At 42.6% G+C, this 17843-nt stretch overlaps 1 protein-coding gene across 1 annotated transcript in view; it reads right to left on the bottom strand.

Annotated features, from left to right (window-relative positions):
• Positions 1–17642, bottom strand: part of EIF2AK4 (eukaryotic translation initiation factor 2 alpha kinase 4) — a 105197-nt gene extending 87555 nt beyond the window's left edge. The window contains exons 1-2 of the mRNA XM_053594334.1: positions 17452–17642; positions 5033–5145 (exon numbers count right to left, since the gene is read on the bottom strand). Coding sequence (XP_053450309.1) covers positions 5033–5145; positions 17452–17595 — 257 coding nt within the window. The 5' untranslated portion in view covers positions 17596–17642. The remainder of the gene's footprint in view (positions 1–5032; positions 5146–17451) is intronic.
• Between the last annotated feature and the right edge of the window lie 201 nt (positions 17643–17843).

The raw sequence follows: 17843 nt of genomic DNA, 5'->3' as shown, positions 1-17843 counted from the left end.
TGTCCGATATATTCCATGAATGGATTAATAAATTGTGGTAGAGGTATACCATGGAGGTATACTATGCAGCCTTAAAAAAGATGGAGCCTTTACCTCTTTTATGGTTACATGGAGGGACCTGGAACATATTCTCCTGAGTAAAGTATCTCAAGAATGGAGGAAAAAGTATCCAACGTACTCAGTACTTCTATGAAACCAACTTATATTTATTCACACTTTCTTATGAAAGATAGAACACAACTATAGCCCTGGATGAAGAAGAGAAATGGAGTGGGAAGGAAGGGGTGGGGAGATGTTTGATAGAGGGAGGGTAAAAGGCGGGACCACACCTATGGAGCATATTGCAAGGGTACAAGTCAAATCCGTCAAGTGTAGAACGTAATTGTCTTAACACAATAATCAAGTAAATGAGGCGAAAGCTATGTTGATTGGTTTGATGTAAGCATGTCAGATTGTATTAAAAAATCAACGCATTGTACCCCACATATGCATAAATGTATTCGTGATCTATGTGTATATGACTTAATAAAAATAAATAAAATCTGATTAAAATTTCCTAACATCAATAACTATTTACTGACTCTGATTTCCTCTGATCTCCAACCCATGGTTTCTTTTCCAAGAAAAAAAATTCATTGCAGCTGTATCTGACTCCAGTCTTGTAACTTAACTATGTAATCTCCTGTATGGTAACTCTCAACCCTAGCTTGCGACCATCATCAATTAACCTAGTTCTGACAGCTCACCAGTAAGTCCAAGAGCTCTGCACTTGTATGTGTGCTTGTATGTGTGTATAAAGCAGAACAAGAATAACCAAGGAAGACAGAGCCTTGGTGATCTACCTAGGATTCCCACAGCAAACTGTGTGCCAGTCACTCACCGACTGTGAACAGGTGGAAATGCCCAGCCTCCTGTGTAAGTCCAGTCATGCACACACTGTAAACTCTGCTTATTCCAAGGATGGAATTCATTCTCCTCATCATCCCTTTGAGCTCATCTAAGTCAACTTTTCCACTCAATGAAATTACACCACCAGCCCTCGGGTTTCCTTTTATTCCTACCCAATAAATATCTGATAACAACTTTCTGGAATTAAATAGGATTTATTTAATTTTACTGGAGATGAGTCATTATTTCTTCCCAAGCATTCCTTTCATGGTATTTCACCTTAGCGTAGCCTGGATAATTCACCTATCTCTGCAATCTCTCAGGCCTTCAATGTGATAAATTACTATAATCGTTATCTACTTGGATAGATGGAAATCTGAGGATAGGAAAGCCATAGATAGTCCTGAGTCCCTGTATGGTCCACCTGATCTGGGCCTGTCTGTCTCTCTGGTAGTGGCATCTAGGACTATTTTGCAGAAAAGTAGTTTTCCTGTATGATAATCACCATTTCAGTAGAATAGGAATGTTCCCTCCAAATCAAGCTTTATATATTTTTTTGTTTTTTTGTAGAGACAGAGTTTCTCTTTATCGCCCTCGGTAGAGTGCCGTGGCCTCACACAGCTCACAGCAACCTCCAACTCCTGGGCTTAGGCGATTCTCCTGCCTCAGCCTCTCGAGTAGCTGGGACTACAGGTGCCCGCCACAACGCCCGGCTATTTTTTTGTTGCAGTTTGGCCGGGGCCGGGTTTGAACCCGCCACCCTCGGTATATGGGGCTGGCGCCCTGCTCACTGAGCCACAGGCGCCGCCCTTATGTAATTTTTTTTAATAAGCAATCATTATATAGCAATATTAACAAAATGGTGAAAACTTCATCTATAATACTAAACTTAAAAAAACCCTAATACTCCCTTTATATCCTCGACGCATAATTCATAATTTATGTATCTAATATTGTAACGCTTACTTTGAACTCCTGAGCTCAAGCAATTCTCCCTTCTTAGCCTCCCACGGTGCTGGGATTACAGGCGTGAGAATTTCCATGTTTTTTAAAAACATCAGCCCATAATATTTTGATCAAGTGGACACATCAAAATTTACCTGAACATTTTTCTCTAGTGTAGTGGTTCCTAATCAAGGCAATTTTAGCCCCCAGTGGACATCTGTCAATGTCCAGAGACTTTTCTACTTTTCACAACCTGCGGAGAAAGGTACTGCTGGCATTTGGCAGCTAGAGGTCAGGGACGCTGCTAACCTTCCTACAGCACACAGAACAGCCCCACAGCACAGAATTATGCACCCAGCACGTCCACAGTGCCAACATTGAGAAACCGTGCTCTAGTATTTGACACTTAGACTGCCTCCAATTTCTCTACTTTCAGAAATAATGCTAAAATTGACATTACAGTACTTATATATCCAAGTTTTTCTGTATTATGACTTTTCAGGAACAAATACTTTAAGTTCTTGAGGCCATGGTATAACAAAAAATACATGCCTGGTCTTTGACCCTAGTTCATGGCACAGAGCTCCTATTATCTTTGGAATTTCCTAAGTGACAGGAGTAAAAAGGAACATCTTATGTTACTAATAAAAAAAACCCTTTCGGGCAGTGCCTGTGACTCAGAGGAGTAGGGCACCGGTCCCATATGCTGGAGGTGGCAGGTTCAAACCCAGCCCTGGCCAAAAACTGCAAAAAAAAAAAAACCCTTTCAACCATACCAGAGTTAGTGCTAATAAGGCGACCCTGATCAGTGCTAGATAGCTTCAGGACAGAGGCTGGTCGCCATAAAGACCATGCCTTGACTCAGGGTGAGAAATGGCAGCCCCACCCCAGACTTTTGGGGAGGATAGAGGGCTGAAGATTGAGTTCAATCACTAAAGGCCAAAGATTTAATTAATCAATCACGCCTATATAATGAAACTTCCATAAAAACCCCTAAATGATAGGGTTCAGAAAGATTCTGGGTTGGTGAACATACGGAGGTACTAGAGGGTGGCCAGCCTGGGGTGGGCTTGGAAGCTCCATGCCCCGCCTCCACATACACACACACACACACACACACACACACACACGTTGCCCTACACATCTCTACTATTTGGCTATTCCAGAGTTATGTTCTTTATGACAAACCAAAGAATGTAAGTGAAGTATTTTCCTGAGTTCTGTGAGTTGCTATGGCAAATTATCAAACCTGAGGGGACAGTGGGAAACCCCAAATTTATAGCCAAAATTCATAAGTCAGAAGTAGGGGGATGGGTGCGGTGGCTCATAATCCCTATAATCCAGCACTCTGGGAGGCCAACGCGGGTGGATTGCCTGAGCTCAGGAGTTCGAGACCAGCCTGAGCCAGAGTGAGACCTCATCTCTAAAAACAGCTGGGCATTGTGGTGGACACCTGTAGTTCCAGCTACATAGGAAGCTGAGGCAAGAGGATTGCTTGAGCCCAGGAGTTTGAGGTTGCTGTGAGCTGTGATGCGATAGTAATGGGGGCAAGAAAGCAAGACTCTTTCTCTCAAAAAAAAAAAAAGTACTGGTGGGCAGCACCTATGACTCAAAGGAGTAGGGCGCCAACCCCATATGCTGGAGGTGGTGGATTCAAACCCAGCCCCAGCCAAAAACTGCCAAAAAAAAAAAACAGTACTGGAACATGCACCGGGCATCTGAAGTGGGGCAATCCTGCAGGACTGAGCCCTTAATCTGTGGGTCTGCGTGAACTATGGACTGTTAGGGTCAGAAGTGAACTGAATTACTGGGTACCCAGCTAGTGTCAGGAAAGACACCATGTATTTGGTGTTAGGAAAAAAACAAACAAACCCTAGAGAGGTTCTGTCTTAATTTTCTTTCACAAATTTCACTACCTTTTCTCATTAGTTAATGATTCGCGTAACTACTATACATAATCTCAGTACAGTGTTGGGGGCCAAAGAGGGTTACTGATTCCAAAGAGCTCTGTTATGACCTATCTGTATTTTCATATCCTTTGTCACCTCTTAAGATACCAAATTCTATAAATTTACCACCCACCGTGTAAAGCAGCACCTCCTTTTTTTTTCTTTTTTAAGACAGAGTCTCACTCTGTTGCTCTGAGTAGAGTGCTGTGATGTCATCCTAGCTCGTAGCAACATTAAATGGGGGCTCAAGCGATCCTCTTGCCTTGGCCTTCCACATAGCGGGGACTACAGGTACCCACCACAATGCCTGGCTAAGTTTTCTATTTTTAGTAGAGACAGGATCTTGCTTTGCTCAGGCTGGTCTTGAACTCCTGAGTTCAAGCAATCCACCCACCTTGGACTCCCAGAGCGCTAGCTTACATGTGTGGGCTACCGTGCCCAGCCACCAGTGCTTCCTTTTATCTGCTACTTCCCTTCTTAAAAACCTTCTCTGGTTTCCAGAACAATCACTTTAAACCACTTAACATCATCCAGTCCAATCTGCCTTTCTATGTGGAATGTCTGGGGAAAGATCCCATGGAATATAAAAGACACAGAAACAGACCACTGGAGTGCTGATGGCTAACGCTTTGGTTTTATCCAGTGATTCCCAACCAGAGGTGACATCACCTTTGGGAGAGTTTGGGAAAATGTGGAGGTTTTGTTGTCTCAAGACTAGAGAACAATCCTGGCATCAGTGGATAAAGGCCAGGGATGCTAACATCCTTGGGGCAGACTTGCCCACCATGGTGCCCCACTGGGAAGTATGGCAACTCTGAACATTTACTGGAGGCAGTGAAAGGGCACGTTAGGTACAGAAAGTTACGGAATTTCTAATGCCAATCATACTTTAAAAGTTAAGTACACAGTGCTTTCAATAGTCACCGCACCTTTATTCTTCTAGGTTTTTCCTCTTCATAGTTCATGAAGAATTAAATACACAAAGTTAACTCAGCAGAAGAAGCAAACGAGTAGTCACTGAGCACATATTAGTATCTGCAGTGCCCATTCTATGTATAAACTGACAAAACAAGACAGGTTTCATGAAAATGTCTATTGCTGATGTAGTTTCACTGAAATACAGGTGATAAGAAATGAAATTCAACGTGGAATGGGGCGGGGAAGAGGAAATACTAGTAATGTCGATCTGTTCCTGTATTACAAAAACAGAAGACTGAAACCATATGGAGGTTATTTATAAATGTACTCACACATCTGGATAGGTAGGTGGACATTTAACCCTCAGCTCTACTTTCACATATACTTCTTCACCAGTTAGGCCTCGAGGGTACAGAACTAAATTGATTTCAGGGGGCCCTTTGACCTAAAAGAAAAGATAGAAAATTTATTTATTTATTTTAGATAGGGAAAACCATTAACAACTGAGATAATGACCATCTTAGTTTAAAAGTTCTACTTGTAAGACAGTATATGTAATTATAATATATTATAGTTGGGAATATTTTCCTAACTCATGGTTTAAAAATGCCAGAGAATGCTCGGCGCCCATAGCTCTGTGGTTAGGGCACCAGCCACATACACCGAGGCTGGCAGGTTTGAACCTGGCCTGGGCTTCCTAAACAACAATGACAATTACAACAAAAAAATAGCTAGGTGTTGTGGCAGGTGCCTGTAGTCCCAGCTACTTGGGAGACTGAGGCAAGAGAATCACTTAAGCCCAAGAGTTTGAGGCTGCTATGACGCCACAGCACTCTACCCAGGGTGACATAGTGAGACTGTCTCAAAATAAATAAATAAATAAAAATGCTAGAGAAAATGCATTAGTCTTTTCAAAGTCATCAAAGAGTGAACCAAAATGTTCTACTTAGCTTCTGTTCATTCACATGTAAGTGAGTGCAAATTTATGTGCTGGGTACGGCCCTAGAGACTGGGAGTTTGGGAGTGAATTTAGACAGACACAGTCCTAACTAGACATACAAACTGGAAGACAAAGGAGCAATTTCAAATAGTGACGAGTGCTACAAAGAAAATAAAACAGAGTAAGGGGCCACAGTAGTGGAAGAAGAGAAGATCCCCAGACAGGTAGGTCAGGGAAAGCCTTTAAACTGGGGAGATTTGAAGACTGAGATATTAACAAGTGAGAACACCTGACATGGAGAAATCTCACAGCTCTTCTAACATTGCGTGTTTTCAATCAACTGCTTTTCATGGAATCGCCAAACATGTACTGTTCTTTATTTATATACATTTTCCCCAAAAGGATTACAAGCAGTTTATACCCCATTTCCCCGAAAATAAGACAGTGTGCTCCCAAAGATGCGCTAGGTCTTATTTTCAGGGGACGTCTTATCTTTCCTGTAAGTAGGTCTTATTTTCGGGGAAACAGGGTATTATATGTAGCTAATAAAAGGGGAGGCTGAGAGAAAAAAATAGTGACTGCACGTGGTTCAGGTGCATTACCAGCTCTGCAAGGTGGATGCCATCTCCATTTTATGAACACATCAGCCCAAGGCTCAGGGATTTTCAATTTCTTGCCAGCAGGTAGAAATGATAGGGTTGGAATTCAAACCCAATTGAACTTTAAAACCTGTGTCTCTTTCACAGGTTACTCCTTTATTATGCCAATCCTGAATTGCTGTGATTGAGCCTTAATTTTTTCTTTTTTTTTTTTTTTTTTGAGACAGAGTCTCACTCGGTCACCCTGGGGAGAGTGCTGTGCTGTCATAGCTCATAGCAACCTCAAACTCTAGGGCTCAAGAGATCCTCCTGCCTCAGCATCCCGAGTAGCTGGGACTTCAGGTACCCACCTCAATGCCCAGCTAGTTTTTCTGTTTTTAGTAGAGATGGGGGTCATACTCTTGCTCAGGCTGGTCTTGAACTCCTGAGTTCAAGTGATCCACCCAACCACCTGCCTCACCTCAGCCTCCTGGGGTGCTAGGATTATAGGTTTGAGCCACTGGGCCCAGTCTTGAGGCTTAACTTTTTCTCTGAATATCCAGGTAGCCAGGGCAAAAATAGAAATATGACATTGCCAGAAAGGAGAAAGCCTAAAAATTCTTTTAGGGGTAACAAAGTACTTAGCACCACTAAATTCTAACAGTAATTTATAATGTAAACCTTACATATGACACACCCTGAATCATATAATAAACAATATCCCCATCTATGTATATGAAATCTATAAGCTCAGTTTTTATATGGCTTTATGTAATAATAATCCTTACTATCAGATGTGAGTCCTCCAATAAAGCACAATTCTGTACACATGACCCTAGGGTAGATTAGGCATTCAGTGGCCCACAAGGCCTTTCCTCCACTCATTCACTATCATGCACTCATCACCACACTGTTGAGCACTGACTCTGTCAGTCACTGTGCTTAGCCTAAAGTGAGGACACAGAGTTCCAACTCTCACAGAAATTTGGGCTGGTGGGGGAAAATAAACATAACAAATGTAAGTATAAACTGGAGAGAGGGCCAGACATGTTGGCTCATGCCTATAATCCCAGAACTTTGGGAGGCCAAGGCAGAAGGATCACTTGAGACCAGGAGTTCCAGACCAGCCTGGGCAACATAGCAAGACCCTTTCTCTAAAAAGAAAGAAAGGAAGGAAAGAAAAAAAACCTTAGGTGGGCTTGGTATACCTGTAGTTCCAGCTACTTGGGAGTCTGAGGTGGGAGGACTGCTTGAGCCCAGGAGTTTGAGGATGCAGTGAGCTATGATCATGAAAAAAAGTATACTGAAGAGATGACATGGTATTCTACTTAGAGAACAATCAAGGAAGTGGGTGTGAGGGAACAGACTCCTGAGGTGGTCATCAGGAAACACCTGAGGACATAGCATTTACATTGAGACAAGGCAGAGACCAGGAATCCTAGACAAGGGAGGAGCATACAAAGAGACTCAAAAGTGAGTCAGAGATTAGTGCATTCCTAAAACCAAAAGGAGACCAGTGTGTCTGAACACAAAGGTTAAAGCAGGTGTGATGGGAAACAGTTGGAGCACACAGGACCTTTTTGGAGGGTAAAATATTTGGCAGGATATTCATATGAGAGTGGTATGATCTAACACATGCCTTAAAAGATGACTTTGGCTGCTGAGTAAAGAATGAATGGGATGAATACGAACAGAAGCCAAAAGCTGTTATAACAACTTAGCCTGTGTTGGTGGCAAAGAGGTGAGAGAGAAGAAAGTGGATTAGAGACCAGAGAGGACTGTGAGGGGGGAAAACAGAAGGACCGGACTTGTCACACTCCTTGTCACAGATGCCCCCTGAGGTTGTGAGGATGCAGGCAGAAAGCGCTCATGGCTGAAATAACGTGACTGTAGGTGGCCCCACGGCACGGAGCACAGGCTCTGGTGTGCTGGGGAGTGGAGACAAGGTGAGGAGGTGTACACAATGGTCTACACGGCCCCAAGGTCTGGGTAGTAAGGGGGACAGAGAACGGGCCCAGAGATGGAGAGGGATGTGACATCAAGGGAGAAATTTGTTTTGTTCTTTTTTTAAAGATGAGAGACACTATAGTACATGAGGATGTTGATGGGAATGTCGTAGAAGAGTGGGAAAGATGCGAAATTAGGATCGGGAGCAGCAAAAGTCTTTGGAGGGCTGAAGGCCACAGATCCTGGACACAACAGGGACAGCTGGACCTTGACAGGAGGAGGGCTCCTCCTCTAGAGTAACAGGAGAAGGTGAGAAAGAAAAGCAGGTGCAGGGCTGGTGGGTTTGCACAGAGGAGCCTCATGGGGCAAGGGTGAGGCTGAACAACGGGCTCCAGGCCTCCTGCTCCCTCCTCAACCAGAACAGGTCAGCTTTCACGGCTTTCTGTGTCACAGGAATTTAGCATAGGAAGCAGTTAGCTGTCAAGGGTAGCTACAATATTTAGTTGCTAAATGGAAATGAAAAACTATTACCATGATCAGTCTCCTTAAATAGCCTAACTGAAAAAAAAAAAATGTACTCCGGAAATGTTGAAACAAAAGCAAGGGTAATGGTAAAATGCGCTCCTATACCTACTGTCTGGTCTGACAGTTGCCAATTCTTAGCCAGCCTTGTTTATCTACATGTTGCTCTCAGACACCACCTTGGATTATTCTGAAGTAAATTCCATAACCAGTCTTTCCCTGTGTTAAGTGTTTTTCATCTACTAACAACCCAGTGAAGGAAGGAGGTTATATATCTCCATTTTAGAGATGTAAAAACTCTAAGAGAAAGGCTAGTTAGACAAAATTTTACCCGTGCTTTCTTGTCTCACAGGCCATAAATTATGGAAAGACAACATGATCACCAATTTATAATTTATTTGGTCAAGGAAAAATACTTTTTGGGTGGCGCCTTTGGCTCAGTGAGTAGGGCGCTGGCCCCATATACCGAGGGTGGCGGGTTCAAACCCAGCCCCGGCCAAACTGCAACAACAAGAAAAATAGCCGGGTGTTGTGGCGGGTGCCTATAATCCCAGCTGCTCGGGAGGCTGAGGCAAGAGAATCGCGTAAGCCTAAGAGCTGGAGGTTGCTGTGAGCTGTGTGACGCCACAGCACTCTACCAAGGGCAGTAAAGTGAGACTCTGTCTCTACAAAAAAAAAAAAAAAAAGAAAAAATACTTTTTTGGGCTCGGCACCTGTAGCTCAGCGGCTAGGGCATCAGTCACATACACAGGAGCTGGCAGGTTCGAATCCATCCCGGGCCTGCCAAACAACAATGACAACTATAACCAAAAAATAAAAATAGCCAAGCATCATGGTGGGCCTGTAGTCCCAGCCACGTGGGAGTCTGAAGCAAGAGAATCACTTAAGCCCAAGAGTTTGAGGTTGCTGTGAGCTGTGATGCCATAGCCCTCTGCCGAGGGTGACATAGTGAGAGTCTGTCTCAGGAAAAAAAAAAGAAAGTATTTTTCACTACCTCTTTGCTGTGTTATGATTTAGAAAATACAAAATATCTTAATACCAAAAGAACAAGAAAGTACAAAATTCTCAGTCTTACCTATGACAGGTCAGTTTATCTAAACAAATCTACCTTCCCTTACACATCATTCTGCCTTTCACTTTCTAATTTAGTTACTAACCAGTGAAACCTTTATATCAGAGCAAATGGGAATAGTGCTCTAAATCCAAATTCACTAACATAGTTGAAGAAGCAAAAAAAGAAGGGAAGAAAATACGGAGAAATGCCATACAAACGGTCTTCTTAAAGTAAAATCTTCAAGACCCAGCCGTTCTCATGTGAAAGAGTTAAGTCAAGACGATAAAATGCAAGCACCACACCTAGAATCAATGGCAGATTTTCTGGTTTTGATTCTACAAAATTGGAGTAGCCCTCTTAACTGGACAAAGTAAAAACATATAAATATAAGTAGAACGACAATCACCAGAAAAGACAGGCCTATTCTTTGGTTTGCATTGGTAGTCACACAAGTCAAAACTTTTCCCAGGATGGAAAAGAGCTTCCAACAAACACACAGATAACACACATCACACACCACACACGAGGTGAGTTACTTCTGCCTATATAAGATGACAAATGTGGTTTAACATTTCCTTTATGTAGAAAGCAAAGAGTTTATCTGAATGAAATTACCTTCTGGAGAAATGGTACAGGGAGGTCATGACTTTATGCCCAGAGTCACTGGAACAGGAAGCAATCCTCAGGAAACAGCGGCCTATCGGGGGACTACATATTTGAAGATAATCTTCACTAAAGGGAATGCTTAATAAAGCCGGATGAATCCTAAGGATCGCTGACAAGCAGAGCAACAGCAGCAGGACAGTAGTGATGACAGTCAGCCCAGGTAATGCCACAACAAGCTCCAAAGAGGAAACAGTTTTGATACAGAGTGACTCCTGAATGCATAAAGGTTTCAGCTTTAAGAGGTACAGGAATCCAGTGATGCTGGCTTGAAGGAATAGATCGTGACCACTGAAGAATGACATATGATTAGACAAAAACCTAATAATTTGTCAAGGTTTGAGTACCAAGTGAGGCCAACCCAAGGTAAGACCCTACAGCTACCTGGCTGACCGGCTACTTTTAAGGCCTTTATCTTTCGCTGAAAGAATTTAATAACCAGAGTAATATTTCTCTTCATTGGGTATAGACCATGGGTATTTTTCAGCAGAGACTATTAATTATTCCTCAATATCCATTCTCCTTTTTATTTCTTAGTAATAGAACTCTCAACTTTTTAGCTGGATATATATTTTCCAGGTTCCCTTGTAGCTAAGTATGGCCACTGGATTACTTTCTGGCCATTAAGATGAAAAGAAGAACTAGCATATGCAATTTCCAAATAACTTTAAAGGGAAGGGATGCAACTTTTCATCTCTTTCTCCTTTTAACTGGTTAGAATCCAGGAGTGATGGCTGGAACTTAAACAGCCATTTTAGGTCATGAGGGACATATTAAGGATGATGGAACAGTGGAACAGCAAGATAGTTCTAGCATTTTACATGTGAAAAAATAAACTTTGTTGTTAAGTTTTCTTTTACATGCAGCTGAATTTAATCCAACCATTAAGGCTCGTGGCAATAAAAACAACAACAAAAAAAAACAAACAAACCCTTAAGAAACAAAAAATTACAAGCAAACAAGCAAAAACCACTCAAGGAATAGTACTTTCAGAGTAAGAACAGAATATCTACTTTTCTCAAGCAAACTAAAAGGTATCCCAACATGTGAAGAGGCTTTTATGCAAGATGTGTTTAGGATAACAAGTGTTACCTTATATTAGGGCATTCAAAGACTTCTGGAGATGGACAGAATTTGATTAAAAAGTTTAACAACTGGTGGGGGGGTGGGGGTGGTGCTGGCTCACACCTATAATCCTAGAACTTTGGGAAGCTGAGGTGAGAGGATCACTTGAGCTCAGGAGTTGGAGATCAGCCTGAGCAGGAGTGAGACCCTGTCTCTACTAAAAATAGAAAAATTAGCCAGACATGGAGGTGGGCACCTGTAGTCCCAGCTACTTGGGAGGCTGAGCCCAAGAGTTTGAGGTTGCTATGAGCTATATGATGCCACAGCACTCTACCCATGGTAACAGACTGAGACTCTGTCTCAAAAAATTAAATGGAATCATGAAGTTGCATACTCTCCTGAACTGTTATAAAATAGCTACCAAATTATCAAACATATAAAAAGTAGGAGTGATGGCTCAGCACCCGCAGCTCAGTGAGCATAGCATCAGCCACATACACCAAAGCTGGCAGGTTCGAGCCCGGCTGGTAAATAACGACAATGACAACAACAAAAACAACAACTAGCCGGGTGTTGTGGTGGGCACCTGTAGTCCCAGTAACTTGGCAGTCTGAGGCAAGAGAATCGCTTAAGCCCAAGAGTTTGAGGTTGCTGTGAGCTGTGACACCAAGGGCAACATAGTGAGACTCTGTCTCAAAAAAAAAAAAAAAAAAAAAAAGTAGGAGTGATGTGAATTCTGCTCATTTGGAACTTACATCCCCCCACTCTTTGCCCTCCCCCAAAGAAATAGAAAGCATCAGGTTGTCAAGAAACAAAAACAGCCAAGGATTTTAAAATAATCCAAATATCAGGAAGGAACACCTTTTGGGGACCCTCTTTTCAGCACAACACACACCTCAAGGAGGAGTTCCCCTACTGATACCTCAGAAATCCCTGCAGCTGGTCCAAATGTGCTCTGGCAAACACAAAATAAACTGGTTTAAATATGTGTCTTTATCTGTTAAAAGTACTAGAAGGAAGGACAAGACTGAGGTGAAGGATAAAAACTGATTAGCCGTTCACACAGCTGCAAATCTTGGGAACTAAGATTCAAAGACTTGAGGGTCAGTGACAGCCCCATGATCACACTTAGCTGGTTTTCAAGAAAAGCAAGAGACTGAGTATGAAGTCTGGAAAGTTAACTTAAAATGTTACTTATTTAATAATACTGAACTGCACATTTAAAAATGGTTAAGATGGTAAATTTTAAGGGTTCTTTCCCCACAATTATTTTTTTAAAACAGTTACAATACAATTCAAATCACTTTCAGGTGGTTGATCTACTATCGTTACCGAGGTTTCCACTATTCATCCTCCTTGAATTTGATGGCAACACTTTACTTAACATGGCCTCTTGTTTCTCACTTGCCCGAGGTCCCTCACATACTGTCTGTAACACAGACAAGAAACTAGTCTGTGTGCGAATATAACCAGTCTATAAGTACCATGGGGAAGCTAGATAGTTTGGGCAGGACTTGATTTTAAGTCTGGGAAGATGCCGAAAGTGAAAATGATGATAGTAAAAGCTCAAAAAATGCTAAAGATAAAAGCTCAGAAAACAGGGCAGCACCTGTGGCTCAAAGGAGTGGGGTGCAGGCCCCATATGCTGGAGGTGGTGGATTCAAACCCAGCCCCGGCCAAAAAAAAAAGCTCAGAAAATAGAAATTAGGTAACATTCCTCTAGATTTTATGATAAATGCCTTATTGATTTTTACCCTCAGACCTCTTTTTCTAAAAAATGAATACTTTCTAGAGAAGGTATTTGACTTAAGACAAAAAGGAGAAGACTGAGCCAGTCAGAGAGTACGGAGTCCATTTTGGACTCTAGTCTGCTATTGCTCTGGAATAAAGCCCTTCCTCTTTAAGAAGAAAAAAACCAACAACGAAGACAGCCATAATGTCTATCTTTTGTCCAGGATGAAAATATATACCATGTGATGAAATTTAAAAAACAAATGAATACTTCTGTAACTGACCTGTAAAAATCACTAATTCATTCATTTTCTGTTCTCAATTTATTTGTCAAGCTGTTGAGAATTTTTACAATACTATATTCCTTAAAGCTTAATAATAACATACAGCTCCATTTTAAACAAACATTAAAATATTCGGAATCTGAATTTCCCCCCAAATTAAATGCATATAATATTATTCCAACAAAAAAGCCAACAGAATGTTCTGTGCCAGCCCAGCTGATTTTAGAGTGCATATACTTTGGAGGCTGAATCTTGAGCCCAGGAGTTTGGGGCTGTAGTGACCCACAATCATGCCTGTGAATAGCCACTGCACTCCAGCCAGGCAACAAAGTAAGACCTTACCTCTGAAGAAAAAAAAAAATTAAAAATTAAAATAAAAATTTGTATGCAGGGCGGCGCCTGTGGCTCAGTGAGTAGGGCGCCGGCCCCATATGCCGAGGGTGGCGGGTTCAAACCCAGCCCCGGCCAAACTGCAACAGAAAAATAGCCGGGCGTTGTGGTGGGCGCCTGTAGTCCCAGCTACTCGGGAGGCTGAGGCAAGAGAATCGCTTAAGCCCAAGAGCTGGAGGTTGCTGTGAGCCGTGTGACGCCATGGCACTCTACCCGAAGGCGGTACAGTGAGACTCTGTCTCTACAAAAAAAAAAAAAAAAAAAAAAAATTCGTATGCAAAAACTAAGGTAAAACTAGTTGGGAAAATTCTGTAAAGTAAGCCATACTCAACCCTAAGGCTTGTTATATACCTACAGTAATTAAATGAGATTAGATTAATGAGATAGAGCAGATTCAAGAAATATATCTAAATACATTTGGGAATTATTTCATTGAATAACAATTTTTCTTGTTTTTTGCAGTTTTTGGCCAGGACTGGGTTTGAACCCGCCACCTCCAGCATATGGGGCCAGTGCCCCACTCCTTTGAGCCACAGGTGCCGCCCTCATTGAATAACAATTTTTGAGAGTTTTTTTTTAAACCAAGTCCTGAGGACGTAGGAGAGAACAAATAGACGAACACTGTCATATAATGTAAAGGCTGCATTTCAAATTAGCAGAAACAACTGAAAAATTCAAACATCTGTGTTTGTCTAGTTGCCTAGTTATGGGAGGAGAGGAGACACACTTGGAGGTGTAAAGTTAACTCCATTTAGATGGAGTTACAAACTTTTCCTATATTCGGGTGATGAAAAATTAAAAATGAATTCATTAAAAAAGTTTTAAAACGTTGAAGAATTCATTCTCTGGTAACACTGGAGAAAAATCTTTTAAGAAAAAAGACAAACTACAGGGACCATCAAACAAAAAATTGGTCATTTTGATTCAACATTTTTTGATTACATAAAATACATAACTATCAAAGTACACATGGTTGGGGTGGCTCTTGTGGCTCAACGAAGTAGGGCGCTGGCTCCATATGTCAGAGGTGGCGGGTTCAAACCCAGCCCTGGCCAAAAACCTGAAAAAAAAAAAAAAAACAAAGTGCACATGGTTAATTAGAAAGAAATATTTGCAAAATGTGGTATATGACCCAAAATGTGAATTTTCTTATTATATATCTACCTCTTACAAATGAACAAGACAGTATACCAGAATGGAAAAAAAAATCAAAAACGTGAACAGTACACAAAAAAGAAAAATCAATGGTTTACAAAGGTTGTCCACATAATTTATAAATAAATAAAAATCAAGATAAGACATGTTTCATTTATCTATTGGCAAAGATGAAAAAAGTCTGACATAGACGATGTTGGTGATTATCTGGGAAAACAAGTGCCAGCATACAGACAGAAGCAAGCTTTCTGGAAGTTTACAACAGCTACCAAATGAAAAGGAGCAGACTCTGCTAATACAGAAAGCTAGCCAAAGTAAGGAAGTTAATAATTTACAACTTTTTTTTTGAGACAGAACCTCAAGCTGTAGCCCTGGGTAGAGTGCCATGGCATCACAGCTCACAGCAACCTCCAACTCTTGGGCTCAAGCGATTCTCTTGCCTCTGCCTCCGCCTCCCAAGTAGCTGGGACTACAGGTGCCCGCCACAACGCCCAGCTATTTTTTGGTTGCAGCCATCATTGTTGTTTGGTGGGCCTGGGCTGGATTTAAGCCCGCCAGCTCAGGTGTATGTGGCTGGCGCCTTAGTGGCTTGAGCCACAGGCGCTGAGCCCTACAACTATTATTTTAAACTAGTGGTGTTTCAACTTTCTTCAAATTCAAAATAAATTTTAGTAGATACTAAAATAGCTGTAAATGCTTAGTTAAAACATTTTATAAATGTTGGTTAAAAATGTGTACTTATAAATGATATACATACACTACTGAACTAAAATTTACAACACATCCCTCCCAAAAATTTTTAAAAGTCTGACTTGAATTTATTAGAAGCAAATTTAGTCTGAACTGGCATGATGTTATTAGTAGTATTTATCCATTTCAGTGTGAAATTTGAATATTCATAAGTTTTTTGTGTGTTTGACTTCAGATGTTGTCCCAGACACTGAGGAAGGTGTTAGGTAATGTGTAAAATGTACACACATGAACTTGTATGGGAACACATTTGAATTCTGAAACCCATCAGGCCTCAAGAGTTTTCAGATAAAGGATTATAAACCTATATAACTTTCCCCTGAAGAGTAGCAAATAGCAGGTGATAATAAGTATTCTGGGGTAGTGCCTGTGGCTCAAGGAGTAGGGCTCTGGCCCCATATATGGGAGGTTCAAACCCCGCCCCAGCCAAAACCTGCCAAAAATAAATAAATAAAAGTATTCTGATTCATCCTCATAATTAGCAATTATTTGCCTGCAGGACCTATGAAAGTGTCGAGGCCATTTGCCCTGGACACCACAGACAGCTATTTGAATTCTTCTGCCTGTCTTATGTCTAGTCTTTTTTTTTTTTTTTTTAGAGTCATACTCTGTTGCCCAGGCCAGAGTGTCTATGGCATCAGCCTAACTCACAAGCAACCTGAAACTCCTGGGTTCAAGCAATCTCCCTGCCTCAGCCTACCTATTAGCTGGGACTACAGCCGCCTGCCACCATGCCCAGCTAATCTTTCTATTTTTAGTAGAGACTGGGTCTTGCTCTTGGGCAGGCTGGTCTTCAAATCCTGAGCTCAAGTGATCCTCCTGCCTCAGCCTCCCAGAGTGCTAGGATTACAGGTGTGAGCCACCGTACCCGGCCTGGAAGATGGTATTTCTTGAAGAAATCCTGGCAGATGAAGGTAGTATTTTTTAAAAGACTATTCAGAAATAATAGTTCAGTAGATCAATTCTTCAAGGAAGGGGGAAAAATAACAGAATCAGCGGCTTTTAATGTGCCTTAACTTTCAGACAAAAAGGATTATTTTAAACTAAGTAATAGTATTTTAGACTAAGGAAACTCCCTCCCTGTTACAGTTAAGATGAATATATTCTAAACTCTCAGCTAAATCCCTACGACTCATAGAGAAGGTATAGAGAGTTACAGAAGATTCTTCTATACTAGAAAGCACAGTGGGGATGCCTAGGAGTAAAGTAGGAATTACGCGGCGGTGTACGGTTTTGAATTCACGAGACTTGAGAATTCTGGTGAGGGCGTACGCAAGGCCTGAGCCAGCACCCAAAAAGCGTGTCCAGAAGAAATCAGCAACGTGTCCTATGAATGCGCTGTTGTATCACCCTGCAGGGCTTTCAGAAGGGAAAGCGCACAAGGTTGGAAGGAGGCAGAGACTTTAGGAGGTGTCAGAGATAATAAGAAGCACCGCCAGGTGAGACAGAGGAGCCGACGTGGAGAAAAGGCTGTAAGAGGATTCGGCCCAGGTGGGGGTTCTCAAGACCACTTGCGAGGGCAAGGACTAAAAGTGAGCGTGGGTGAAATCGGAAGGATGAAAAGACCGCAGGGTCCTAAAGGGGCCGCTCAAGCTGGAGGCGTCCCGGTTTGGGTCCAGGGCCCGGGGAGGCTGGGGAACGCCAGCCCGGGGCGGACCAGCCACGTTCCTACCGGTCCGCGCGCGTGTTGCCGCAGGTCCTGGAAGTCGGCGCCGTAGATGGCCTCCAAGGCCTGCAGCTCGTGGTCCTGTCGCTGCGGGTAGCTCTCCGGAGGCTCGTCCCGGCCGCGCCCGGAGGCCCCCCGGCTCCCAACCATGGCAGCGTCCCGGTCAACGCAGGGCGGCCGCGCCGCGGCGGCGCAGGGCCCGGGGTAGGGTCCAGGGCGGGGTTTCGTGCCGGGGGCGGAGCTCCGCGCTGAACGGGCTCGTGGGCGGGGCTCCGTGCCTGCAGCAGGCTCCGGAGGTCAGAGGATCCCGTGTGAAGCGTGAAGGTAGGGAAGTACTTCGCTCACATCCTGTGGTGGGTATGGGAGCAAAGGAATTTCATGAACTTAGGAGATCAATC

Source organism: Nycticebus coucang, chromosome 6, assembly GCF_027406575.1.
Source record: "Nycticebus coucang isolate mNycCou1 chromosome 6, mNycCou1.pri, whole genome shotgun sequence".
Classification (NCBI taxonomy): Eukaryota; Metazoa; Chordata; class Mammalia; order Primates; family Lorisidae; genus Nycticebus; species Nycticebus coucang.
Note: the sequence above shows the minus strand (reverse complement) of the source record. Positions and strands in the feature narration are given on the sequence as shown.